Source organism: Rhinolophus sinicus, chromosome 18, assembly GCF_057876585.1.
Source record: "Rhinolophus sinicus isolate RSI-liver-muscle chromosome 18, RSI-T2T, whole genome shotgun sequence".
In the NCBI taxonomy this organism is placed as follows: Eukaryota; Metazoa; Chordata; class Mammalia; order Chiroptera; family Rhinolophidae; genus Rhinolophus; species Rhinolophus sinicus.
In genome coordinates, this window is record NC_142518.1 from 48,067,686 (window position 1) to 48,095,551 (window position 27,866).

At 33.2% G+C, this 27,866-nt stretch overlaps 1 protein-coding gene and 1 long non-coding RNA gene across 3 annotated transcripts in view; one reads left to right on the top strand and one right to left on the bottom strand.

The window, feature by feature from the left end:
- LOC148754620 (uncharacterized) overlaps positions 1-27,866 on the top strand; it is a 102,090-nt gene that overhangs the window by 53,725 nt on the left and 20,499 nt on the right. The window contains exon 3 of the long non-coding RNA XR_016019974.1: positions 22,168-22,222. This is a non-coding gene — a long non-coding RNA (uncharacterized LOC148754620). The remainder of the gene's footprint in view (positions 1-22,167; positions 22,223-27,866) is intronic.
- The window catches only part of BRWD3 (bromodomain and WD repeat domain containing 3), a 105,834-nt gene that overhangs the window by 5,978 nt on the left and 71,990 nt on the right, over positions 1-27,866 (bottom strand). Inside the window, exons 22-40 of one of the 2 annotated variants that reach the window (XM_074324122.2) lie at positions 27,400-27,476; positions 26,649-26,817; positions 25,674-25,787; positions 23,447-23,554; positions 21,121-21,245; positions 20,287-20,369; positions 19,017-19,128; positions 17,948-18,009; positions 17,651-17,806; positions 16,889-17,009; positions 15,745-15,870; positions 15,578-15,656; positions 11,495-11,551; positions 10,533-10,673; positions 9,551-9,625; positions 8,019-8,171; positions 6,390-6,553; positions 5,913-6,010; positions 5,214-5,366 (exon numbers count right to left, since the gene is read on the bottom strand). In XM_074324122.2, coding sequence (XP_074180223.1) covers positions 5,214-5,366; positions 5,913-6,010; positions 6,390-6,553; positions 8,019-8,171; positions 9,551-9,625; positions 10,533-10,673; positions 11,495-11,551; positions 15,578-15,656; positions 15,745-15,870; positions 16,889-17,009; positions 17,651-17,806; positions 17,948-18,009; positions 19,017-19,128; positions 20,287-20,369; positions 21,121-21,245; positions 23,447-23,554; positions 25,674-25,787; positions 26,649-26,817; positions 27,400-27,476 — 2,173 coding nt within the window. Of the gene's footprint in view, positions 1-5,213; positions 5,373-5,912; positions 6,011-6,389; positions 6,554-8,018; positions 8,172-9,550; positions 9,626-10,532; positions 10,674-11,494; positions 11,552-15,577; positions 15,657-15,744; positions 15,871-16,888; positions 17,010-17,650; positions 17,807-17,947; positions 18,010-19,016; positions 19,129-20,286; positions 20,370-21,120; positions 21,246-23,446; positions 23,555-25,673; positions 25,788-26,648; positions 26,818-27,399; positions 27,477-27,866 lie in introns of both variants that reach the window. The other variant, XM_019717548.3, reaches the window with a different exon arrangement.

Consider the following 27,866-nt stretch of genomic DNA (forward strand, 5'->3'; position numbering starts at 1 on the left):
ACAAAAATTTAATGCCCAAAGATATATGGAGTAAATTCATGGAGAGTGTTAGAGTATGAATTTAAATCTGTTCGAAATGGAAGATACTAAAGTTCTGATTTTTGTCTGATTACTTTTTTGGGGGGAGAGAGAGTGTGCAAGGATGTTGGTGGTGAGATAGCTAGGCAGAAATTTTAAGGTCTTGAATTCTAGAAAGAATTATCTGGGAACATATATCAGAATAATTTCACTTATTCATTCGACAAATATTTACTGATTATCTACTACAGGCCAGGCATTGCATGGAGCTTGAAATAGGGCAGTTATGAGACAAAGTCCTTGCTCTCTGAATTTATATTTCAGTAGGAAATGTTTGCTAGACAATGAAGTGAACAAATAAATAATATAATTTCAAGTAATAATACATGCTATAAAGAAAGAGGCTAAACAAAAGAGTGTGAATGTATGTGCAGGGTATTTTATATAGGAAAGACTTTTCTGCAGGGGTAGTATTTGAGAAAAGAACTGAATGAAGTGAGATCTGGGGAAAGTATTCCATCAAAGGAAATAGAAACCCAGTATAACTAGAGTGGAAGAGAAAAAGAGGAAGTAGTGGGAGGTGATTACGAGTGAAGGGTTTTAAAGCTGGAGAATGACAGGATCTGATTACATTTTTAAAAGAGTGCTATGGTTGGTGTATAGAGAACAGATTATAGAAGGGAAGGATTGGAAGCAGAGACCAGTTGGGAGTTCATTGCTAGTCTGGGTAAGACACAATGAAGGATGTATCAGTAGAGGTGTTGAGAAATGACTAGATTTGGAATGTTTCCTTCTAGAGGAGCCACCAGAACCAACCTTTATTTTTAAAGTTTGAACTTACAGGAATAGCTGATGGATTGGAATGTCAAGTGCTAAGCAAAGAATGAAGGTCAATTTCTGGGTTTTATAGCCTGAGCAACTGGGTGAATGTTAGATATTTTGCTAAGTTGGAGAATGCTATAGGAGGAAAAGGTATGGGCAGGCTGGCAGAAAAACCAAAATTCCAGTTTTAAATACTAGAGACCCACATAAAGACATTAAAAAAAAGAAAAAGCAAAAAAGCAGGTAGACAGATCAGTCGAGAGGCTCAGGGGAGACTCAGCTAAAGCTAGAGATATAATTTTGGAAATTCTCAGTAAAAAGATGACATTTAGGGTCAGGAGAACTGAGAGACCTCATTGAGAAAGCAAGTAAAGTGAGAGAAGGTAGCTGAGGACTGAAACTTGAGATAGTCCAACATTTAAAGATAAAGAACAGGCAAAGATAATTGAGAACGAATAGCCAGTGAGGTAGGAGGAAAAACAAAGAGAGTAGACTGGAAGGAGCAAAGCTTAGGGTTGTATGGTAACCATAGTTATAAGATTAATCTAATACTCTTGGTGTTATGGATTGAAGTGCATCACGCCCAAAATACATTATGTTGTACCCCTTACCCCCAATGTGACTGTATTTGGAGATAAGGCCTTTAAGGAAGTTTTTAATTAAAGTGAAGTCACAAGGGTGGGCTCTAATGTATTAGGACTGGTGTCCTTGTAAGAGGAAGACACACGAGTGCTCGCTCTCTCTCTCCCTGTCTGTGGGTGCACAGAGAAAAAGCCACGTAAGGACACAGCGAAAAGGCAGCCATCAAAAAGCCAGGATAAGAGCCCCCACCAGACACCAACCCCGCTGGCATCTTGATCTTGGAGTTTGAGCCTCCAGAAGTGAGAAAATAAATGTCTCTTTTAAGTATATGAAAAGGTGTTCAACATCTCTAATCATCGGGGAAATGCAAATCAAAACCACAATGAGGTATCACCTCACACCTGTTAGGATTGCTAGTATCAAAAAAATAAAAAATAAGTGTTGGTGAGGATGCGGAGAAAAGAGAACCTTGTACACTTCTGGTGAAAATGTAAAATTTGTATAGCCACTATGAAAATCAGCATGGAGGTTCCTCAAAAAATTAAAAATAGAACTACCATTTGATCCAGCAATCCCCCTTATGAGTATGTATCTAAAAGAATTGAAATCAGGATCTTGAAGATATATCTGTACTCCCTTGTTCATTACAGATTATTCAAAATAGCCAAGATATGGAAACCATATACATATCTCTTGTCTGTCTGTCTGTCTGTCTGTCTATCTATCTATCTATCTATCTATCTATCTATCTATCTATCTATCTATTGCTGGAGGACATTATGTTAAACAAAATAAGCAAGACACAGAAAAAGAAATATTACATGTCACTTATATGTGTAATCTAAAATACAGTCATGCACTGTATAATGATGTTTCAGTCAATGATGGACCACGTATATGATGGTGGTCCCATAAGATTGTAATGGAGCTGAAAAATTGCTATCGCCTACTGACATTGTAGCCGTAGTAATATCGTAGCACAACACATTACTCATGTATTTGTGGTGATGCTGTTGTAAACAAACCTTCTGTGCTGCCAGTCATATAAAAGTATAGCACATATAATTATGTACAGTATGTAATGCTTGATAATGATAATAAATGACTTTGTTACTGGTTTATGTATTTATTATACTATGCTTTTCATTGTTATTTTATAGTGCACTTCTTTTTACTTAAAAAAAAAATGTTTGCTGTAAAACCACATGCCATGATAAACCAGCAGCAGTCTTAATCCATCTTGTGTTCACCGTGTCTCTTGATTACCTCATTTTCTCTTGTGCTTGATTTGATCTTGTGTTGTTTTGAACAGTAACATGCTGTATAGGCTTGTAGCCTATGCCATATAGCAGGTGTGTAAGTGCGCTATACCATGTAGGTCTGTGTAAATAAACTCTATGATGTTTGCACAATAACAAAGTCATTTAAAGACGCATTTCTCAGAACATATCCCTGTAGTTAAGCACTGCATGATTATAGTCATGCTCACAGAAGCAGACTAAGATGGTGGTTGCCAGGGGTTGGGGGAGGGGAAATAGGGAGGTATTGGTCAAAGGGTACAAAGATCCCAATATTCAGAAGAAGTAAGTTCTAGATATATAATATACAGCATGGTTACTATCGTTAATAATACAGTATTGTGTATTTGAAATTTGCTAGGATAGATCTTAAATCTTCTCAACATACACACACAGTAACCACGCAGAGGTAATGGATATGTTAATTAGTTTGATTGTGGTGACCATGCCACAATGTATTGAAACATCAAGCTGTATACTTTAAATATATATAATTTTTAAATATATATAATTTTTAAGGTCAATGATATCACAATAAAGCTGCTAAAAATAAATATCTGTTGTGTAAGCCACCTAGTCTATGGTATCTTGTGACAGCCCAAACTAATAGACTAGGTTAGAGACTAAGGTGATAGCAATAGGAAGTGTAGATAAAAGATTTAAGTGGTTTTAAAGAGCTGTGGAATTTACAAAACGTAGCAACTGACTGGATATGAGGGGTCAGAGGAGAGTCAAAGAGCATTGCAAAATTTTAGTTGGGTGACTAGGAAGATGGTGGTACCATCAAGTAAAATAGTGAGTGCAGAAAAAGAAGCAAACACGAGACAGAAAGATGAATGATAAGCACCCAAGGAAAATTTTTTTTTAGGAAGCACTTGGAAATGAGATTGGTAGAATAAACAGATACTAAGGCTAGATATATGAATTTGGAGTCATCAGCATAAAGATCACTAACGTAGCTGTCAGAGTCCTTTATTTGTAGAAAACAACAAAGAAAAAAAAAACAGAAATAAAAAAGGTGGGAAACTCTGCATATAGGAGGCAAGTAGGGCAAAAGAAAAGAACAGAAAATATAGACATACAGGAGAAACACAGACATAGGAGAATCAATAGACTATAGAAGCCAGGCAGTAGAGTTCCTAGGGGATGTCGTCAACAGCATGCAATGATACAGACTCTGGTTGGTCACTTAAAGATTACTGGTGAATCTGGAGAGAACAGTTTCTGGAGAGTGGTGGAGGCAGAAGCCAGACTGTAACGGACAAAGGAATGTTTATATGTAAAGAAAATAAAGACAGGAAGTATCAGCTACTCTTTCTAAAAGCTTGACAGTGAAGGAAAGAGCAAAGAGAAGGAAATAGCGTGAATATGTAATGTGCGGCAGGATTAGAGAGAGTAAAGACAAAAATTGGGGAAAATAAAGTCAATAACTATCTTAGAGTTATCAGATATGTTTCAATATTTCTCACGTTACCAATATAAAATACATCTTTGGAGAGTCTATTTTTGAGTTATTTGATACTTCAATAACAATGGATAAGGTACTTAATATTTCATTAAAATTTATACAAAATAAAAATATGTATTCCAATAGAGCTATCTATAAAAGCATAGTAACTATTCGCAAACTTCAAATAGATGAATGCATTAGAACTTTCTTTGAACATGGTCAAGGTTCATAAGATAGGGCTAAGTATAAAAAGAAAGTTTGCATAAAAAAACTGATGCCCACTGACATGGTCCAAAATGAAAGCATGTGATAATGAATTATTAGGTCAGTGATTTATTTTTAATCAGTGAAAAATTCTCCTTAAATGAAAGTTATATGAAAGCTCATTACATGAACTAAAAAGAGTTGTTCTGGTTGAATGGAAAAGGCTCTTTTGAGAATTCCTTAAAGTACCTCTGCGGATTACCCAGAAACAGGCAGAGCACAGTCTGAAAGCCACTGAATTACTGAGACAGCAGGCCCCAAGGAAACAGAATATTTTAGTTATATAACTAGAAAAATCAAAGGAAGGTGGGAGAAGTAGGTGTTGACTAAAAGAAGGCTAATTTTAATTTGTCAACCCAAACCTTTTTTTTAAATTGGAGTAGGCCTTTAAAAAATGAGCCCTATTTAAAGACGATTCTGGAAAATTTTTGCCTTTGTTATTACTATGGCTTAATATATGAAAAATCCTAAATGTGTCTAATAGTCCAGTTTTTATGTGTGTGAGGAAAGATCTCTTCATTTAGTTTTTCCTTCCTATTCATTTTACATTTTGTTTTAAAAGACTAAAATATGTTTGGAAGTATTATTTGAGATCTGCTAATAATGGCCTATTCCTAGTTTTGGACATGAAACCCTGTCTCAGTCAAATTTGACAACATTAAAATCCTCATTAACTATAAGGGCATGCTAACTTTTACTACTGAAATACACCAGCTTTTACATAATTCATCTGCCATTATAAGGGAACAAAGAATGCCCTGTTTGTATTTATTTCCTACCTTGTTTAATTGGCAAAACTCTATTCCGAAATGATTTGGCTTTCCCTGGGTCATGGCTATTTCCACTTCGGCTATATCCACTGAAGCTCGATGAAGAAAACGGCCCATCCAGTTCATCATCAAGTAAATATAGTGAAAGCCCATCAGCAGCATCTGAAACTTACATTTAAAAAGGCTGTAATGTTAACATAATTATCATGTTTTTAGGAAAGTCAGGCTGTTTTTAAAACGGTATCTCACTCAGTTACTCTACTCTAACATCAAAATTGTGAGTTGTCTGAAGGAAATATGACTACTTTGAGAACAAATGTTTTATGACATCATTAAGCTTTTAAGGACAGAATGTCAGAAAAACTTGTCCAAAGAAATCACTTCTACACATAAAGAATCCTCAATTCCTACGTTGGCAAATATATTGTAGATAAGTGCTGTAATCATGAAGTTATAGAAGTAAAACTAAGAGAGTTTGAAATTCATCTATAGTCTTAACACTTTTATTTTAAAAATGAAGAAACTTAATCCTATGGCCTACTGTGTTACCCAGGATGACATAGCTAGAGAAGGAATTGAGAATAAAACACAACTTTTTCACATTGAAATCCACTGCTCTTTGTATTCTAAACCATGCTGCCTTTTCTATATCCTTAATATCAGTATTAAACTGAAATACAGAACACCAAAAACAAAAGACATATTTACCAGGAGACGAGAAAGGAGAGCTAGTCCTGGCATAAGACACTGAGGTATTCTGGTCATTTTTAGGCTGCAATTTCATTTGTTTCTGTTTCCCTTTTGGACTACAAGTAAAAATATGTAAGAATGAACACTTTTTCTATGAGCAACATGTTATGAAAGACAGTATGATACAAAATGCTTAAGCTGACCAAAAAAGAAATACCCGATAATTTAAGTGAAATGCTTCAAATTGGTAATATGACAGTTATGACTTCAATCTTTAAAATTAAAAAAAAAAAGTTTTTGGTATAGTAAAATCCACATAAACAAAGCTTTGGGTTACCAACTGCATGTTTGCATCTTTACACAGGTGCAAGATTTCTTAAAAGAAAATATCTTGGGTCTTGGGAGCCCCTCACACTATCTAATAAACTTTTAAGAAATGGGGCAATATGCACAAAATGCTTTGAGAACATAAAATGCTATATCAATGTAATATACCTAGGAGCTCTGCTACTAGATAATGAACTGCTGCTGCTTCTCAGACGTTTTCTGTACCGTGGCCTTCTCCTCTTCTGACTCTGGATTGCTGACTTATATTCAGAGATGACATTTTTAATATGACTTTCAAATAATGCAGATAATCGCAGCGTCATGCTATAGATCTGAAAACGTAGAAATTAGTCTTGTTTTACCAACTATACATTAATTATATAAAAATAAAAGGTATAAACATGCCTGGACCAATATCAGCATCATCCTTTCATAAAAAATATACATGCTCTTTCCCACAGTTGAAAAATTCCTGAACAATTAAAACAAGGTACCATTTTTAACTAAAACTAATAAAGGTTTTTAAAAGATAACATTCAATATTAGGAACGGTAGGGAAAAAAAGATTCCAATACATTTCCAGTGGGTATTTTAACTAGAACAACATTCTAAATGACAATTTGTAATATGTACCAAAAAGTGTAAAAATATACATATCCTTTGGCTAATAATTTTTACACTTCTGGGAATTTATCCTAAGGAAATATCAGAGAATTGCACACAAATAAATTATGTTCAAGGATGTTAAAGATGTTAGCCACAGCATTATTCATGTAAAATGAAAAACTAGAAACAACCTAAATCTCCAGTACTAGGACAGTAATGAAATAACATAAAACTACCATATAATTGAATGGTAGTATAATTGAATACTATACAGACAGTAAAACTTCTATTTTCTAAGAGTAATAATGACATGGAAAAATGCTCATATAAGTTAAAAAAGGCTTCAAAATATAAAGCCTACTGTTTTAAAGAATATACAAACATATGTAAGTATACAGATGTATACACATTTTAAGAAAGGAAAAAAAAACTGTATTAAAATTGTAATACTCAACATATACTGATAACAAAAGATGAATACAAGTCATGTGTATACATTTTTTTGGCACCCCCAGTACATGTAAATGTGGGAAATAAATGTGAAAAAATTATGCCTACAGAAAATGGTGAAAATTCATTTTATATGAGATGGAAGTGGGCAAGTTATATACTTACTGTGCAACTTATTTAAAAGGTAGTCAGATACCAGTGATTACAAAACACAAAATTATTATTACTATTTTTTCTCAAGATATTAAGTTCTGACAAAACAGGGAATATATTAAATGTGAGTATGTATAAATAGCTGTCACTTCCCAATATGGTTCACTATTTGTTATAATAAAGGGAACAAATATTCAGAGCTAATCTAACTATTTTATATAAATTAATACTGTCAACCACTTTTATTTCTCAAATTATTTATTGGACATATTAAAGGGTACTCAAATCACTACCTCTTCTTCACTTCACCTCTCTCTGGCAGATATAAGTATTACTAAAGAGTAAAGATGAGGCAGGTAGGAGAAAGAAAGGGGTGCTTAATTTCAGAATGACTGCTAAGTATATCTTTATACATGCCTAATAAACTGTGAGAGAAATACTGAGAATTAAACTTCAGTAACTATGTCAAAACTGTAGTACATACTTGTTTAGCAATTTTAGAACTGGTGAAAGAAAAAGCTGCCTGATATATATATATATAACTAAATGCTTAGATGATTAATCCATCTAATAATTGGTTTTTCATACCCTTGACTTTTTATTAGAGGTATAAGCTTTGGAGTTGCTGAATATTTGGCGAACATCCTTATAAAATTCCAGAGGACTACCATAGTTTCCTGCTTCCAAAGTTTCTTTCACAGTGCTGAAGTCCATACGAGTGTCTATAACACCTTGATAATCCTACAAAGAAGAATGTGTTATTAAATACACGGGTTGGGTAACAATACTACATAATCAACGGGACTGAGATTTGCATCACCAAGTCACCATGAAATAAAGAGATTGCTTTTCAATATGCCAACTGCTTCCCCCAACCTCAAACCATCCATTTAACAGAGCTCTTTTGGTGACTATGAAAAACATCAGTGGCCTGTGGGAGGGCCTTAGCCTTCACCCTGCAGTCAATAATCATATGACTCTCTCAAGGGACAGAATGGAAAATCCATAGCCAATGGCTTCATCCCTATAGAAGTCCATTGCACAAAATTCCATTTTTTGTTTAAAGGCTGAAGTAACCCCCAATTCCTTGGCAAACTGCTCAATGAAAGTAGAAGATGGGATAATTCACATATAATTAAATAGTTCTGTATCACAAATTAGCTACATATTTCCAACACAATTCCAGGTATGAAGGCATTCTACCTAAGATGTCATTAGTTGAAGGTCAACCAAATTGACCATGTCTGCGCCTCTCTCCCATCGTTTTGTTTTTTAATGAATGTGACACTTTTGCTTCATCTAAGGTCTTCATTCTCATATATTCAGAATTAGTTTGATTTTGATTAGGGGAAGGGGAAGTTTCTATTTTAACCTAAATATTTCAAGTCTACTTAAGATATTTCTAGAGTTATTATATGGAATTGAATCTGAAATGTATACCTGTATATACCACAACCATCAATAAAAAAACATGGTTTGGAGCAAAAACATTGTCAGTATGAGATTCCCTCATCCTACTTAAAATCATTACGAAGTAAAATCACCGCATTTCTCTCAAAATAGAAGCCAAAGAACCAGAAAAGGGAGCAAAAATATAAAAAGAGAAAAATATTTTTTGAAGTACGAGAAACCACAATTGCTCTTAACGTGTCTTTTTTTTTTGCTTAAATCATAAAAATCAAAAGTATATTCCAACACAGCATGGCTTATGAAACAACGATTTTCAGAGAATAAAAATGTTGGAACTTTGTGTAGTATGATAACCAAAACGCGAAGGACCCAGTCAGCCTGTTGAATGAAATCCCAGTGGAAATAATCAGCTGTAGTACAGACATAATTATATTGTGTAATATCGATGTGTTATACTCTGCTATAGTAGCTTTAGATCTATATAGTAACAAACGCCTATGCAGATGGTACAAAACACTCTTGAGAACATCTGTTGATTTAAAAAACAAAATATAAACAACCAAAAAATCAAACAAAGGTTAAAAGGGAGTGAGCAGAGATGGAAAACAGCTTGGCCAATTATAAAAGGTTTATTTGCAATATGGGGATTTTTAAAGTAAAACAATGTAAAAACAACCAGTATATATCTTTTAAGAGACTACTAGGCCTACCTCAGAAAGAGATGGATCTTGTTGTCTTTCTGGAACAACTGACTCTGAGGATTCTCCCTCTTGCTCTTGATGCCCCTATTAAGGTAAAGAAGATATACTGTGTTTCCAGACCATTACAAGAAAATATCAAAACTTGCAATACAATTATTATTTAAAGCTCAGTGACCCATAAATTGGAATTACGTTTTTTTTTACAATTGTACTTTAAGATGAAGCAATTCTACATTCACTATTCTCTTCCACCATGAAAACACAGGACTAATTTATTCTACCCAAACTCCCTAGAAACGAACAAAGCAAGCTTTGCTGAACATAATCTTGTTCATTATTTGAATAATATTTCCCAACTGAAAGCTGTGTATGTAGAAAATACTGATGTTTACTAATTTCAGAGGATGGTCTGATGTATTTCTGAAATATTGCTGTACCTTTTCTCTGTAAAACAGATTTGTTACCTATACTAAAAGGTTATTCACCATATTAGAAAAGGAATCCTATAATCTAAGTTTTTATGCTTTTATCTTTGATGAAAAGTAGTATGGTATATTGGTTACTCTAAGTGATCATATTGGATAACACTTAAATTATTAACATAAATTAAACAGGACTGACACATGTTGCCAAGAGTCTACAGTAGGTAGAAGTATATCAGAAGTTAGCAAAATGCATTAATCAAATATCCTAAATAAAAGCTGGAAGGCATCACAAAGATATTTAGATTCAAATTTAGCTTAAAAATGTGTAATTTACACACAACATACATGACAGGCATTTTAAAAAGTCATGACTAATCACACTACCCACTTTCACAATTCAAATATACACAAACAATGAAGGAAAAGGAAGAAAGAAAGGAGGGAAGGAGGGAAGGAGAGAGAAAAATGGTAGGAAGGAAGCAGGAAAGTGGCTCTTAACTAGATCTAAGCAAAGACATTCATGGGAAATTACATATTGGCAATTATTTAAACAACTGTATGCTTACTAGGTAAGAGAGATGATCAGCTGGCTGTCGAAATGGCTCTGAGTCTTCACGCTCATAAATAAGGCTCAAGAGTTCTTTGCATTGTTTTCTCCAAGCATCAGGATTACACTTTAAAGACTGTCTTCTGCCTCGGCATTTGACCTGCAGATTTTAATAGAATTATATCTAAAAGCTCTTTAATTAACTCTTCATATATATATATATTATTTGAGTAAATCCTTTGTGGTCATGATGAATGCTAGTCTTTACCACTTGATGCCTGTTTTATATGACCTCTTTTTCAGTATTTGAAAGGAAAGTTTTCCCTCAGATAGAACAAATAGTTGTCTAATTAATATAGAAGGGGAAGTGTACAACACAGAGTTAACATAACAGACTCAAGGCTGCTAATCTTTAGCAGAGCTTGCTTGCAGGATTGGACCTTGGCTGGCATCTGGAAACTTGGCATTTGAACTGTTTTCTAAATAATAACGGTGGTCTGCTGTATCTACATTGTTTGTACAAACAAAGTGATTTGTATTGAACACCTGGTTTCCGAAACTTTTCCTGTGTTTTCCTGCTTTCTGTGAGTCTAGAATCTTGGCATGTGCTAGTCAGATGGCGTTTACATAACCAGCTCCCAATAAACTCCTTAGAGACTGAGTCGCTAATCACACACATGTTGCTCCATTTCCATTGCTGGGGGAAGAGTGTGCTCTGTGTGGCCCCACAAAGGAGGGAGAGAGCATAAAGAAGCCCACATATAGATTCCCCCCCGATTTGCCTGTGTCTTTTTCCCTATGATCCAGCTGCATATCCTTACAGTATCACTGTAATAAAATTTAGCAATGAGTAACAACTGTATATACTGAGTTTTGTGAGTCTTTCCAGCAACTTTTCAAACAGGTGGAATTGGTCTTAGGGATTCCCAACACAGAAAGCTTGAAAATTTTTTCTTATCAGCAGTCCATTTATTCACTCACCCTTCTTCCAGACGAAGTACCAGGACCATCTGAATCTAAATCAACCATTTCGGTATCCTAAAATTAAAAGGGACGAGAGAAAATGTTAAGTTACATTCAAAGTCTTATAAATTGGATGAACATTTACAAAGAAGTGGCAAATACAATCACAATTAACTCCCTCATTGGAGCAGGCAGCAGAACAAAGGTTAGAGAGAGACTCACTCCAAACTTTGACTATATGTTATATACAAGCTGGAAAATATACTGGGAGAAGAATAAACAGGGTTTCTCTTTAAATCAGAATAAGAAATAAGGGGAAAAGCATAGTGATTGGTATCTGACCTTGTACCCAAATGCTAGTATTTAAACAAAACTTACATTCTATGACATGCTAATTTAACATACTATAACCATGAATTACTCATGATTAATCTTTTGCTATTTCAAGAAATACATTTCTTTCCTGTAGGGAAAATATGAACACGTATTAAAACCTAAGATTTGGCTAAGTATTCCTCTGAGGAATAGTTTTTTTAATACAAAGAGAAAGGCCCGCACACCATTATTCACCTGGTGATTGTGAAACACATAGGTAATGCCTAGGATAAAAGTAGCTCATGAGCTATTGGTACCCTTTTCTAATAAAGTTGTTGAATTACATTTCCATTTAATTTTCTATTCTAACCCATGGAGTACTACTCTGAGGAGAGCAACATCCATTCATGATAAACATTCTCAACAAACTAGACATAGTGGGAAAGTACCTCAACATAGTAAGGGCCATATATGACAAGCCGGCACTAACATTATGGTCAACACTGAGAAGCTAAAAGCTTTTCCTCGAAGACCAGGAAAATGACAAGGATCCCCACTCTAGCCACTTTTATTTAACATAGTATTGGAAGCCTTAGCTAGAACAATTAGGCAAGAACAATAAAGGTACCTAAATCAGAAAGTAAAAAAGAAAAACTGTCTCTATTAGCAGGTGGCATATTACAAATAGAAAACCCTAAAAACTACCAAGAAACCATTAGAATAAATTAATTCGTTAAAATTTCAAGATACAAAATTATACAAAACAAGTTGTGTTTCTATACACTAACAGTGAAATTAAGAAAGCAATCCCACTTATAATTGTATCAAAAAATAAAACAACTAGAATTAAATTTAACAAAAGAGGTGAAAGATCTGTATACTGAAAAATATAAGCGATTGATGAAAGAAGTTGAAGAAGATACAAATAAATGGAAACACTCTGTGCTCATGGATTATAAGAATAAATATTGTTAAAATATCCCTACTACGCAAAGCAATCTACAGATTCAATGCAATCCCTATCAAAATTACAATGGCATTTTTCACAAAATAGAAAAAAAAAAAACACTCTTAAAAATGGTATGGAATCACAAAAAAAGACTCCTAGTAGCCAAAGCAATCTTAAGAAAGAACAAAGGTGGAAGCGTCATATTTCCTGATTTCAAACTATACTACAAAGCTATAATCAAAAGCGTATGGTATTGGCAAAAACAATCAAAAGAAAACCAGACATAGATTAATGGAACAGAATAGAGAGCACAGGAATAAACCCATGCACATACAGTCAATTTACAACAAAGGAGCCAAGACTATACAATGGGGAAAGAAAAGTCTCTTCAATAAATGGTGCTGAGAACACTGGATATCCATGTGCAAAAAAATGAAACTGGACTCCTATCTTATACCATACATAAAACTTAATTCAAAATAAATTAAAAACTTGGACACGAGACAGGAAGTCATAAAACTCCCGAAAACACAGGGATAAGTTCTTTGACATTGATATTGGCAATGGTTTTTTTGTACTTGAGAAAATAAAAAGTCAACAAAAGCAAAAATAAACAAGTGGGATTACATCAAACTAATAAGCTTTTCTGTATAGCAAAGGAAACCATCAATAAAATGAAAAGGCAACCTACTGAAAAGGAGAAAATATTTGCAAATCATATTATCTGTTAAGGGATTAATATAAAAAATATATTTAAAAAACTCATACAACTCAATAGCAAAAACAAAAAACAACAAAGACAAAATCAAACAAATGAGTGACCCAATTAAAAAATGGGCAGAGGAATTCAATAGACATTTTCCCAAAGACAACATCCATACGGTCACCAAGTCCATGAAAGATGCTCAACATCACTAATCATCAGGGAAATGCAAATGAAAACCACTATGAGGTATCACCTCACACCTGTTAGAATGATATTACCCAAAAGACTATAAATAACAAGTGCTGGAGAGGATGTGGAAAAAAGGGAACCCTTATACCTTGTTGGTGTGAATGTACATTGGTATAGCTGCTATGGAAAAAGGTATGGAGGTTCCTCAAAAATTTAAAAATAAAACTACCATATGACCCACCAATCCCACTTCTGAGTATATTATATATCTAAAGGAAATGAAAACAAGATCTCAAAGAGATAAAACTGCACTCCCATGTTCACTGCAACATTATTCGCAATAGCAAAGGTATGAAAACAACCTAATTGTCTGTCAATAGATGAATGGATAAAGAAGATGTGATGTACACACAACACACACACACACACACACACACACACACACACACACACGAATATTATTCAGCCTTAAGAAAGAAGGAAATCCTGCCATCTGAGACAACATAGATGAACCTGGTGGACATTATGCTAAGTGAAACAGAAAGACAGAGAAAGACAAATACTGCACGGTATCACTTATATGTGGAATCTTTTTTAAAAAAAGTCAAACTCATAGGAACAGAGGATAGAAAAGTGGTTGTGAAGGGCTGAGTTGTCAGGGAAACAGGGAGAGGTTGGTAAAAGGGTACAAACTTTCAGCTATAAGATGAATAAGGTCTGAGGATCTAAGAATCTAATATAAAACATGGTGGCAATAGTTGATAACACTATATTGTATAGTTGAAATTTACTAAGACAGTAGAACTTAATAAATGTTCTCTCCAAAAATACAAAGTTCCTGAATTACTTTTTACTTTAGTTTTCTATTCTAAACCCAAGTAGAGCTACTCTGAGGATAAATTCTTACTACATGAAATCCTGAGTCAAAATGCATTCATATTGTTACCCCAATAAACTTAAATTAAAAAAACAAAACAAAAACTAAAACAAAATGCATTCATGTGAAAGGTCAGAGAAAATAATAGGCATAAAAATGATAAATTTTTCATTAGTTTCAGGATAATGATATATAATCGGCATATTTGAGTTCTTATTATGTGAATAACATTTAACTCCAAAAACACAACATTTTATAGTCACATACATTTTCATTAAAGAGTGAAAAACATTGGAGATTTACCATTTTGGAGATTAACAGTAGAAACAATATAAACATGTAAGATATCTCTGTACATTGGACACTACAATAGAATCTAACATATTTGAGTCATTCATCCCTGAGATGAATTGTCTTCCACTAAAGATTTTTGAATTCTCATTTTCATTATTGTTTCAGACTATTATCTTGGTTTTAGCTTCTATCATAGCCTCCAGTCAAAAACGGCTTTATGTACTCAGGCAGATGGCTGGGTGGGGGAATCAGGTATATGAGGGTTTGCTGACAATACTAATTTCATTTCATTAAGAAAAACTGGTTTATGTTAGCAAATTTCCATAAAGGAAATCAAACAGCAACTCTATGAAATCACTAAAACTGTATTTTGAAAAACAAAATTTTCAAATCATTACTATTTTACATGTACTGTGTAAAAAATTAATCCTTACTAAATTTCCATCAACAACCATTCTTTTGAAATATTTAATGCTTCGTCCTATTTTTAAGGGCTGTAAAATGAAGTCTTAATTTCTTATCACTGAAACCCACTAAGTTAAACAGGATGACTGGCCACCTGTTTCTGCCTGAATACTGTAGCAATATTACATTTTTGGTATATGCCATCTAAATACAGGTTAAATAATTTAATAAGATGCAGGTGTCCAGCCAGCTTTTATAAATCAGCTTCATCGCTCATAGCCAGTTATAGCATCTACATGTAATACTTACTGTACTTCAAATAACAGAAAAGGAATTCATGCCTACCAATCATGCTACATTTCTTACCTCCTCTGTATCAGTACTGTTTAGTTCTTCTGCTTTAATTTTATTATAAGTATCCAGTATATCAGTACAGCTCTGGTCCCTAAGAAATATGATAAGTCAAAATACATTTCAATGAATTAAAAAAAAATCAGAAGTCAGTCCCTATGGAAGATAAAACTGCTTCTTACCCAATAAATCGAAGTAAGACATCAGTTACAATTTTGGCTGCTTTAACTATAGGACTGTCTGGCTCATTGAAAGTCCTGGCATTATGTTCAATGTAGCGTACCTCCCACATTAATGCTGATATTCTCCTATGAAACAAAAAATACCCTCTGTTACTCTTGGTTGATACATTTAAAGTCTATTCTAGGAAAATACAACATAGAACTAAGCAGTTAATCATGATATGTCAAAGGTGTTCCAATATATGTGACTCGTATGTGTGTGACTGACGTGCACTAATAAAGGTATAGTTACAGTATCTGAAGCACAGGCAAGAACTTTAGAATTACTGTACTGCATATTAAAATTTGGAAAAGAACTGATCTAGGACATTATGAGTAAATAGTGATTTGACCAAACACAAACAAAAACAAACTGTTTTGATAAAGTCAAAAGAAGCTTTACTTTTCAGAAGAGATGAGAAGAGCAAGAAAAAAGAAACCAGGTCATAGAAAAGGACAGATTTTTATCTAGTTACTTTTGTGATATGTATTATCGAATGAAATTATACGTAATATTATAAAATACACCCAATTGGTTATATTTATAACCAGTTTATGGAATAAGTGTGGTTAGGATACAGTGGACTCTGGGGTGAGAGAGGTACCAAAAGCTACCCTCCACTGCCTTCGCATAATCACTTCACTCCCAGCTAAAAGCAAAGCAAAAAAAATAATAATCTGTCTTTTTGTATCTACATTTTGGGGTTGGTAATTAAATCTAATTAACTGCCGGTTAATACCCTAACAGATTTAAACGTGCTCTAAGTCTTTGTAGCACCTTAATTATGATAAATCCACAAACTACTTAATCTGCCTTTAATAAACTAAAATTTTAAATTTTAGTTTTTCTGTCACATGTGATTTGTACTAGTCATGACTTTCTCTCTGTACTTTATTCCATGCCTCTTCTTACCCTGGAAGACATGATAATCTAATGAATAAAGGGAAATTAGTGTTCTAAATTTTTAGAAGAAAATGTGGAGTGGGTCCTTTGAATGATTATTTTACACTATGAAAAGAAAGATCTCAGTGTATCATTATGCAAAAAGGAAATCAAAAGACATAAAATTATAAACTTTATAGTAAATGATGAAACTAAACAGACCTGTAAAAGCGATTTTCAAGTCTCTGCCTGATGGTGTTGAGGTCAGTTGGATAAGCAACTACAGTACAATACAAGGGATAGGCACTGAGATCTACTGGAACAGCAAAAGGACTGGCAAAATCTACAGTATTACCAAAAAAAAAAAAAAGGTAATTACAAAAAACATTAATGTTTCATGTTAACAAACAAAACTCATAAACAAGAAGGAATGGCAATATACTACATTTCTTAAATGATGATGATTCAATTATGCAATTATTAGGCTAATACTGGATATAATATCTATGAATTATGCATGATCCAGTGGTCCAAATGAGGTAAAACGAGACATTTAAGAAGAACTGTGTTCAACTTCAAATTTATATCTTTTCTGGATAAACACCAAACGTCTCAAGTGATATACTTCAGAAAATACAACTAATTACATGAGTAAAATACATTACTCACTCATTGTCTTTACCAAAGAACCCATCCAAAGTCAGGCTCAAGGAATAGCTAGAGAGCCAAAATGACTCACTCAAGAAAGTAAAAGACACCTTCTACCGACCTTCACTATTATAAACCACTAGAGAACTGAGAAAGTTTTAGTCATTACTTTAACTACGCATACAGAAACATTAATACTAAATCTAGAATCACTGTGCCTCTTGAGTTAAAAGTGTACAGTGAAAAAAAAATGCATTTCCTTTTGTAGAACTTAAAATTTTGCTGGTTTTCCTTGTTCCTGTCCATCCTTCTAGTATTCTTTCACATTTACTGTACCGAGGGAAAGAAGGTGGTTGATGCCCTCAATAACCCGTTCACATTCCTCATCTCTGGAATGAGCTCCCCATTCTCCTTCCTGGGGTTTGTACAACAAAGCAGTCAGTTCCTCCTGTGACACAGGAACACCAGCACCAACTTCATCTGGAAAGGCAGCTATGTATAAGATGCAAAACCAGAAATAATTAGTTTCCAATATCATGCTATTGTCTTTTTCCTTTTAGAAGAATTATAATTCATTTTTAAAAGCATATTTAAAAAAAAAAAAAAAAAAAAAAAAAAAAAAAGCATATTTACTTCCTTCTGGAATTGGCTCCATATCCCAGGGGCTCATCTTTTCTCTCTCATTATTGTCCCAGCTATTAAAAAATAACAAGATACAAATCAAATTCACATGACACTTACTTTGATATACTAGCATAATTTACATAACTTCTTGGGGATGAAATTTGGAAAAGGGCAATACAATTTCCCTTAAAGTACAACTTTGTTTACATAAATGTAATAATAAACCTCTAATAGACAAAACACCTTCTACCAATATGAACCTTAGAGAGCAGTAAGTTTACTCTTTTTTACTTGGATTGTTTTAATTTTATTTTAATCAAGAATATATTCAGTATTAAGCCAGGGTGTAGAATAAAAAGATCTCTTTGGGAAATTCCTTTCAGGTTAAAAAAGTCGATTTAATACATCACTTATTTCTGTGAGATAATCTAGTTTATCCTAACAACTTAAGTATTATAACATCTTCAAATTTTTATTATTCCCTTTTGAACTGCAATATGGAGACAATAAGTCAGTATTCACAGAATAAACATTTCTTCTATCACTCTTGACCAGAAAGCTTCATTAATTAGGAATATTATAACTCTGGGATTTCATGAAAAACTAAAGTAAATGTTGTAGACAAATATCACATCCAAATATACTGCAGTCACCTCTGCCTAAAATTCACACCATTAAATAAAAGACTAGATACTATTATTCATTGCTATATTCCAGCTGTAACAATTACTTTAAACACTGATTTAATTTCAGTCTTCTTCATGAAATATCAGTCATAACTATTGTCTAAAATAGAAATACTTAAGAGAATACTTAGGCATAAAGGAGGTAGAAGTTAAGTCTTCAGTTCCTGCTTTGTTTTAGGAGGAACATTTACCTGTTTTAGCATATTGGAACAAAAAGTTTATCATCAAAATCCTTCCTTATAGGTACACTATGATTACTTCCTTACAGGTGTAGGTCTTGTAAGAGTAGACTAAGTCAGATAAAAAAAAAAAGCATTATCCCTGGTAGGGTTTATAGAAGTCCATAGTACTACAGTATTATATCAGGCATAAAAAACCATAACTGTACTTACTGAACACTGTAACACTGGAAAGAACTATCAGGATATTCTGGTTGAAAAGGCTGCTGACTCTCCACAGTCCCAAACCACCAGGCGTCATCTATTATACTGCGGAATCTATCACCTATAATGTTTTTAGAAATTCTTAAAAGGGTGCTCTTGAGAATAATAGCTCTGTTCCCACACTAAATTGCTACTTTTTCTTGAACACAGAAGTAGCATTGTAACTAGTGTTGTTAGCGGTTTTAATCTGAGTTTTCCAGATAAGTAAATTTTACATTTCACCCTCTTCAAGGATTTTGATTTCCAGGTACTAGTAATCTTTCTGAAATAAACTGCATATGTCCATGTCTTTTAAAATAAATGCTAGCACATATAATTTAACTTTTATCAATTACTTCAAATCATCATTATGCATACTCCTTCTTACACTGTATGTATGTTACTACAGTTGTTTATCTTTTTTGCTTTCAGCTTTATGCCTTTAAAAACCTCTTCATACTAGTTTTGTTTCTAAATGGCTAAAGATTACAAAACCAAACGATTGTGGACAAAATGTTTCTTCCACATAAGAAAGGAGAATTTAAAAGTATTAATAGTAAACATTTACATAGTGTTTACTCTGTGTCAGATATCATTTTAAGTGCTTTCTATATATTAACTCATTTACAGCTCACATCATCCTTATAGGTGTGATCTCATGTGATTCCCATTTTAAAGATAATGGAAGTGAGGTACAGAGGTTAAAAACTTGCCCAAGATCAAATAGCTAATGAGGGGGAAGGGAGGAATGGAGAGAGGGGAAGAGGGGGAAAGAGGGAAATGGAGAAAGAAGGAAAGGGGGAGAGGGGCAGAGAGCAAGAAAGGAGGGGTAGGAATAGAAAGAAATAGAGGTAGAGAGAAAGAGAGAGAGAGACAGAGAGACAGACAGAGAGAGAGACAGAGAGAGAGAAAACCACAATCAGTAATGGTCTGTTTTATGAGCCCAAGTGTTAAGTACTCTATTTTAGGACAACTGACATTTGATAAATTTCCTTTTAATAGATTTGTATTCTAACAGAGTAGATACTCGTAGAAGATTTAGAAGTTATATGACACACACACACAATGTGCATAAAATCACCTCAAGATAACTGAAAAGAAAATTTTAATTTAATTTTTCTAATTTGACTAACAGCTTTTTCCAGCTATATGTTAAACTAGTTTCTTTCTGTTAAATCAGATTTTAAAAAGTTACTCCACATAAAACTTAATATATTGTTATTGTGAATTCTATACTTACCAATCTGCCAGTTCCTTTCTTTGGCTTCATTATAAAACTGATGTAGCACAAGGAAGTCAATGACATCTGGCATGTCATGATACCTGTACAGAAAACAAAGTACATATGAATCAATATACAGATATAATAGTATATCTGTTACTTACTTACCTACTATCTAGGGATATGTTTAATGTGGAGACATTAAGCAAAATGGTATAAATCTCAAGGTCCCTATAAATGCCTTTAAATTAAACTCCAATTGTTTTGATTTGTTTGGGAGTATCCACCCTGCCTAACTGCTGCTACAACTTCAGTGATATAAAGACATCAATGAAGGTTCTTCAAGTTTAATATAAGGTATTTTTTTATTAAGGACTTTTTAATAAAAGCATGAATTGATGTTATTTCATCTCCCCAGATTTCAAACTCACTTTAAGAAATGTGCCATTGACTATTCCTATTATTATTAATATTAACAGAAATAAAAGCAACTAGCATGTTTCAAGCATACTGTTAGGTACTTATATAGGTTTTTCTTTTATTCCTCACAATGATCCTGAGAAGCATATTAACATTTCAATTTTACAGATGAAGGCATAAATTGAGAGAAGTAACTTACTCGTAGAGCTATACCTATATATGTATGTATGTACATATAATTAAAAGAAACAAACCAAGAATTAAACATTAAATCTTGGTCTTTAAAACTCTAAAGCCTATAGGGCTGTAGTGCTTTCTTTCCCATCAAGTCTTGTACACTGCAAAATACACAATAGGGATTAATGCGCGCGCGCGCACACACACACACACACACACACACACACACACACACACACACACACAGCTTCTCACTTAATGGAAAAAGACTCTCCAGTCATTTTGCCTGAAATGGGGTCCAAAAATGCAAGCTTCAAGCAGCAGAGAGTAGGTGGTCCAATCTCATATTTGATTCCTACAATCTTAACAAACTCTTGTTCCTATGAGAAAACAAATAAACTATTACTTTCAATATAAATAACTGCCTAATAGTTACAGATTTCATTATTTGAACAATTTAAAGATTACCTGAATACCCACCAAATACTAGGTACTCCACTAAGTGTTAAAGGTAATAATGCATGGCTGTTGTTTTTTTCTTATTAAAATTTATTGGGGTGACAATGGTTAGTAAAATCACATAGGTTTCAAGTGTACAATTCTGTGACACATCATCTATATATTGCATTATGTGCTCACCCCCCCCAGAGTCAGTTCTCTTTCCATCACCATATACGTTACCCCCTTTATCCTCTTCTACCATCTGTGCGTATGTGGTAAACACTAAACTGTTGTCTGTGTCTATGAGTTTATGTTTCAAAGTGTCCTTTGACAGATAATTGGATAAAGAAGATGTGGTCTTGTTGCTTTGTTGTTTTCAGTTTTATATACCACATATTGGTGAAATCACATGGTTCTCGACTTTTTCTGTCTGACTTATTTTGCTTAGCATAATAATCTCAAGATCCATCTCTTAAAAAAGAAAGGAGATGTGGCATATATACACAATGGAATACTACTCTGCCATAAGAAAAGATGAAATAGTGCCATTTGCATCAAAATGGATGGATCTTGAGATTATGTGGAGCGAAACAAGTCAGACAGAAAAAGTCAAGAACCATATGACTTCACTCATATGTGGGACATAAAACTGAAAGCAACAAAGGAACAAGACAAAGGCATGCCTGTTGACCCTAAATAACAGGTTGTAATTTATTGAATGGCTCGAAACCAAGGATAAGCAACAGAATCTCCTTGGGAAACTTTTTAAATTTCATGTTCCTAAACCCTACTCTTATAGAATTCAGTAGGTCTCGGGTATAACTCAGCCATATTTTTATGTGTTTTTTTTAAACTCCCCAGGGGACTATGATGCTCTGCCTGGTTAAGAAGCACTCCTCTAGCAGAAATACAGTATGTAAGTATATGCAGGTAGGCATGTACATGGATGTTTGGGGAAATGACTTACATTTCTGAATGCCTAAAATATTATTTTACAATACCACCCTTATAGATTATTAGTCATTCTTAACTGATGACAAAACTAAGTCTGGTGGGTACAGTGATTTGGTTATAGTTCTACACTTGTATATAGCAGAGCTGGGAATGAAATTCAAGTCTTATTTTGAAGCTCAGGTTTTGTACCACACATATGATGCCTCCTATAATTTGCTAGAACCACATGGTTATAATTTAAAATAAGGAATCATGTTTTAGTCATTCCCCTGACCCTAAAACAAAACAAAACAACTCAACTTTCATCTGATTCAGAATAGATGGTAGCATTCCTGTCTCCCAGGAGAGGAATATGTAAAACTTACTTGATAAGACACTTTAGCATCTTACAACCTTAATATAATTTTTTACAAGTGTCTGAATCTTTATTTCAGTAAATACACACATTGTCTATTGTATCCTTCCTGCTAAGCATCACACGATAACCCTTCATTTACCTGAAAACCACTGTAAAATTAGTCCTTTAGTCTCGTTTAGTCAAGAAATATATGTAAATGTATGTAGAAATGATTGTGTATGTATCCCTATGTCTGTATTTATGTAAGTACATATGTATGAATGAATGAATGTATGTATAGTTACAGGTAGAAAATCCTTCTCTAAATGTGTGTGTGTGTGTGTGTGTGTATCTATTTTACTCAATACAATGTAGCTGCATAGGTTACCGTATCAAAAAATTATCCATAAAGCACCACAAATTTCTGAGCTTCTTTGGATTTATGATATTCGTTATATCCCAAAACCACCAGAACCATGAGGGTGTTTGCAGTCCACACATGTGGTCAGTTTATAGAGCCTCCAGAATGTACAAAGCTTTTGAGGAGACTATCCACACCAGGGAACTACTACTTTGTTTAAGTGTATATATACTATAGGACCTGAAGCTTGAAAGAAATTTGGTTAAATAATCAAGACAATAGGTGGCATACAAATTTTGGCAAACATAAAACATGACCCACAACACTCAGCTGTACAAGAATATGTACGGTACATCAACACATCATGTATGGTACATCAACACATCATCAACAGTGAGATATGAATGAAACTGAGAAAAAGCCTATGGGCAAGTAACTTAATTCCCTAGCTACTTCAATTGCATAGCTTATGAATTTAGCAAACTTACCCTGAGATCCATTTTATTCCATGGCTGTTTTTGTAAATTAACACTGTATATTTTTGATTTCCTTACAGCCCGCACATAAGCTTCATGCCCTTGCCTAAAATAGATAAGCTAAAACAAAAAAACATGAGCTATTAAACAGCAGTGTCCTATTTAACAACTCTGTACATCCCAATATATATTCCTACAAATGTCCTCTTCCATTTACAACAAACATACATAATTGTAATTTTGAAAAATTACTATAAGGTACTTGTTGCCGTCAAATAATGTTCCTTCAGTACTCATGCTTAAGTAGTCCGGGACTAAGTACTGTAGAATATAAACACTGCACATGCAGTCCTTTTCCCCCTAGGAGCTTCATACATTTCTGGAGAAACAGAGATTAATGACAAATGTACACAAAAACCCAACTTTATTTTAAAGTATTAATTTTTAATATGTATTCATATTTTGTATCATATTTTAAAGTTCTATATTTCAAATTGTAAGTGATATTCAGATATTAACTTTTTTTTTTAGTTTCAGGTATACAAGACGATAATAGTTAGACATTTATACCCCTTACAAAATGATAACCCCCCTTCCCCAATTAACATTTCAATAGTCAGCCTATACATTATATATACTTCTAATCAGAGACTACTAAATAATTTTAAAACAAATTAAAAATTTTCTCCCTAACATCAGAACTGGCATTGTATGGAAGGAAAATGAATCCAAGTGCTTGGTAAGACCCTTCACCTCCTTAAGACAGCATTCACTACCATATTCTGATTCATGAAAAAATAAGTTTATTTCCCACAATAACTTTAAAGAGGTGGTAGAGATAGATAAATAGAAGAAAGCAACATGAAAAATAACATACTATGAGGTTTCAAAACTATACTGACACACTCTACCAATCAACAATGTCTAAGTCAGGAGTTCTAACAGCTAAAAATACAACTAGAAAATTAAAGACTTAAATATTAGTATGTAAACACAATTGTAGGGGTAAAAAAAAAAGTTAATAGCAATCATGTTATTCAGATACCCTTTATTATGTATTTATCCCTGTACCCAACAGAGAGCAGTCTTATTAGATCATATCATAGCGTATACAGATCCTTAACTTCCCCTATAAATTCATCTAAGATTAAACATCTCTCTTAAATTATCCCTCTTAAATCTCCATAAAAGTGGGCAATAAATACAAGAAACCATGATTTTGAATACGCCCCCAAAAAAGCTTCTTACTTTTTTTTAATACAGCATTCATCAGAGCATGTTCTACTAAAATTACCACTCAAAAAAGTGTTGCTCAAAAGCCTAATGTTTATAAGACAAACTTATGGAAAAAAAAAACATTTTAATAATATCAAAAGATAATCAGCAAGTAATAGCTTATTCATAAAGCAACTAGATAGCTATCTCTGGTACAAGATTATCTATAACAAGCTACTATAGAAAGGTTTGGTGAAATTTTTATTGGTCCCAAGACTTTTAGAACCATATGCAAGGTTTTGTTCCTTTTTTTATTACAATGACAGCATTACATTCCCACTGTTAGTCTTAAATTGAAAACTGTGTGTAAGCATTCAATCACTCAAAAAAGATTAGTCAGTATATCAGATACTATACAAGCCAACTGGAGCTCAAATATTACAATGTTACCATAATTTTCATAAGAAAACGAAAAACAAAATTTTTTCACCAGATAGAATTTAAATCAATTTTTGACTGACCAATCATAAATATGGCTATGTTATTCAAGCATAGGCTTGGTAAGAAGGCCTTGTTTATGAAATGACATTCCCCTAATTACTGAAAGGGGTAATTAACCACTAGCATAGTTTCTATTGGGTTGAGCATGGGCTTCTTTAAAAAAAAACACAAAAAAAAAACAATATTAGGACTTGAGTTAGAACTAAAAATACCACTTAATTGTACTACATGGCAATTAAGATAAAAATAAAGGCAAATATTTTCAGGACTTTACATGTCAATCAGTTTATCTCAATGTTCACAGAGCATCTGCCATACTGAAGACTCTGAGCCAGGCCCAACAAAGGATGCAAAGATTAATAAGATTCAGTCACTGTCTACAAGAACTACATAATTGAGCAGAGCAGCTATAATTATGTGTACATATAACTATAATAGAATTGAGAATCTAAATGCCCTAAAGCTAATAAAGTGAGTGCTCTTGAGGTTCTAACAGAAAGGGGTTATAACATGTAACAATTACCTCATCTCCCATTTGTGGGACAAATGGGGAACGTCGTGGAATAGTATCCAAGATCCACTGAGGGGCAAACCATTCTTCGTTGGGCTCACCTGCCATAGAAACCAGTCCTCCTTTCTAAAATATAGTTCAAAAATATATAAACAATAAATATATGAACAGTAGTATCAAAATAACAGGTACTAGAGAATGTTAATAACATTAGATTATAATAAAACCTAAAATATACAAATTTTAAACATTTTCCTTTACCAATTATGTACAACTTGCATTAGTAAAATAATCAAGTGAGTTCTTAACATGTTGCTCAATTTTGGCTGACAGAAAATATGGCACTATATACTACCTAAAATTACATATTTTACTCTTTATGTCCCTAGAATACCACATGAATTCAAATACAAGTAACACAGTAACTTTTTGCCAACAAAATGGTGACAATCAAAAAGCTAATTCTGTCCACTAAAGCAACAGGCTACAGAATGCATACATAATAATTTTTTAAATTAATATTCAAAGAACTACATGGATTAAGTCTTTACTTCACCTAAATGAAATTATAGTGAGAAAAAGAAACCATCATTGGAGTCAAATAAAACTATATAAAAAAATGGAAGAAGAGCCCTACAGCATTTATCATACCCTTCCATTTTACAAGTCAAAAATGTATAGAAAATTATGACTGGTGACATGACAATACTTTTATACTATAGTGGCTTATTATTTAAAACTCTACTACATTTTAACAAACAATTGTGAACACATTTTAATTTAATAACAATGAAAATAATAAGATGGTCTAGGCTCTACTTTCGAGAATAGAAAAATTTCAAAGTTTCTTTACATTTTAAACAATTTCACTTAGTTTCTCAGATGGAATGTTATTTTTAGAGAAAAGTCAACTATTACTATTTAATACTCAAGTATCAAAGGCAAAAACAAAAAAATACAACAAAAACACCCTCTAAACTTACAAACCTTCTTTCTAGTCTGTTTAGGTTTCTTTTGCCTTTCTTCTAGTGACTTCAAATTCTCCTCCTCAGAGCTGCTGCATATTTTCCGTGTTGCCTGTCTGGTTTGTCTTTTTGGAGGTTGCAAATTTATTCCAGCATCTGCTGTCCAATCAGAATATTCACTTGATGAATCACTGTAAATAAATCAAAATTATGAATAAGAACGTTTAGAAAAAAACAGTTTTGCCTCAGAATTGGAAGATGAGCATTTTATAATCAAAAAGCATTATAAACGACATGGATCGATTATGTCCTAACTGAAGAGAAAAAAATATCAATATAGAATTTTGATCATCACCTAAGTGATTTTAGTGAAATGTTTCTAAAGTATAAATCTTAGTTTCCCATAACAGAATTTACAATTCAAAATTCCTGTATAAATCACAAAAGCTTCTTTAAATAAAAATGCTCCTTTTCACTGGAGAAGGTTAAACGTAGTTATAAAACGGAAATAAATACATATAGCCTGCCAAGATGCAGAATCTTGGATTTCCAAAAGATCTTATTTTATAGCTGAGGGAACTAAAGCCCACACTGACATGCCCTAAAAGATACTGCCAGAGCCAAGATAAAACAGCAGGTCTCTAGGCTTCCAATTCAGTTCTCTTTCCACTATAAAATACTATTTTAACTTTGGCCTTACCAAATTCCTACAAGAACATAATTACGTATTCAAACTGTCAAATAATTTTGACCAAATCAAAACTATTAACTACCTGGAGGAACTTTCACTTTGCCATTCAATAACAGGATCCTCTACAGAAGCATCACTTGTGCCAACTGTTTCATCTTCCTGAAACACAGAGCCAGCAATTGAGATATATGGTTATTAATATTTTTGTATTTATCTTATTGATATGAGACATCTTTCATTATTTCAAAGAATGAATAGACTCCTTAAAGACTCCCAAACATAACCCTCTTATATGTTAAAACAGTTTTTAAAAAGAATATATACCTTCACCAAGTTCATATAATTACTCTCCATAGAAAATTAATATCTTTTTATTACGTAAAATTTCTAACATACCAAAGTGGAATGAATGGATAACCCTTGTGTACACAATTTCCAGTTTAGAAAACTCACTTAAGTATAAATATTTATTAAGATTAGGATTCTTCCTTAAAACATAAGCATAACAACATTATTTCATTAAAAAGGTAAACATCAATTCCTAACAAT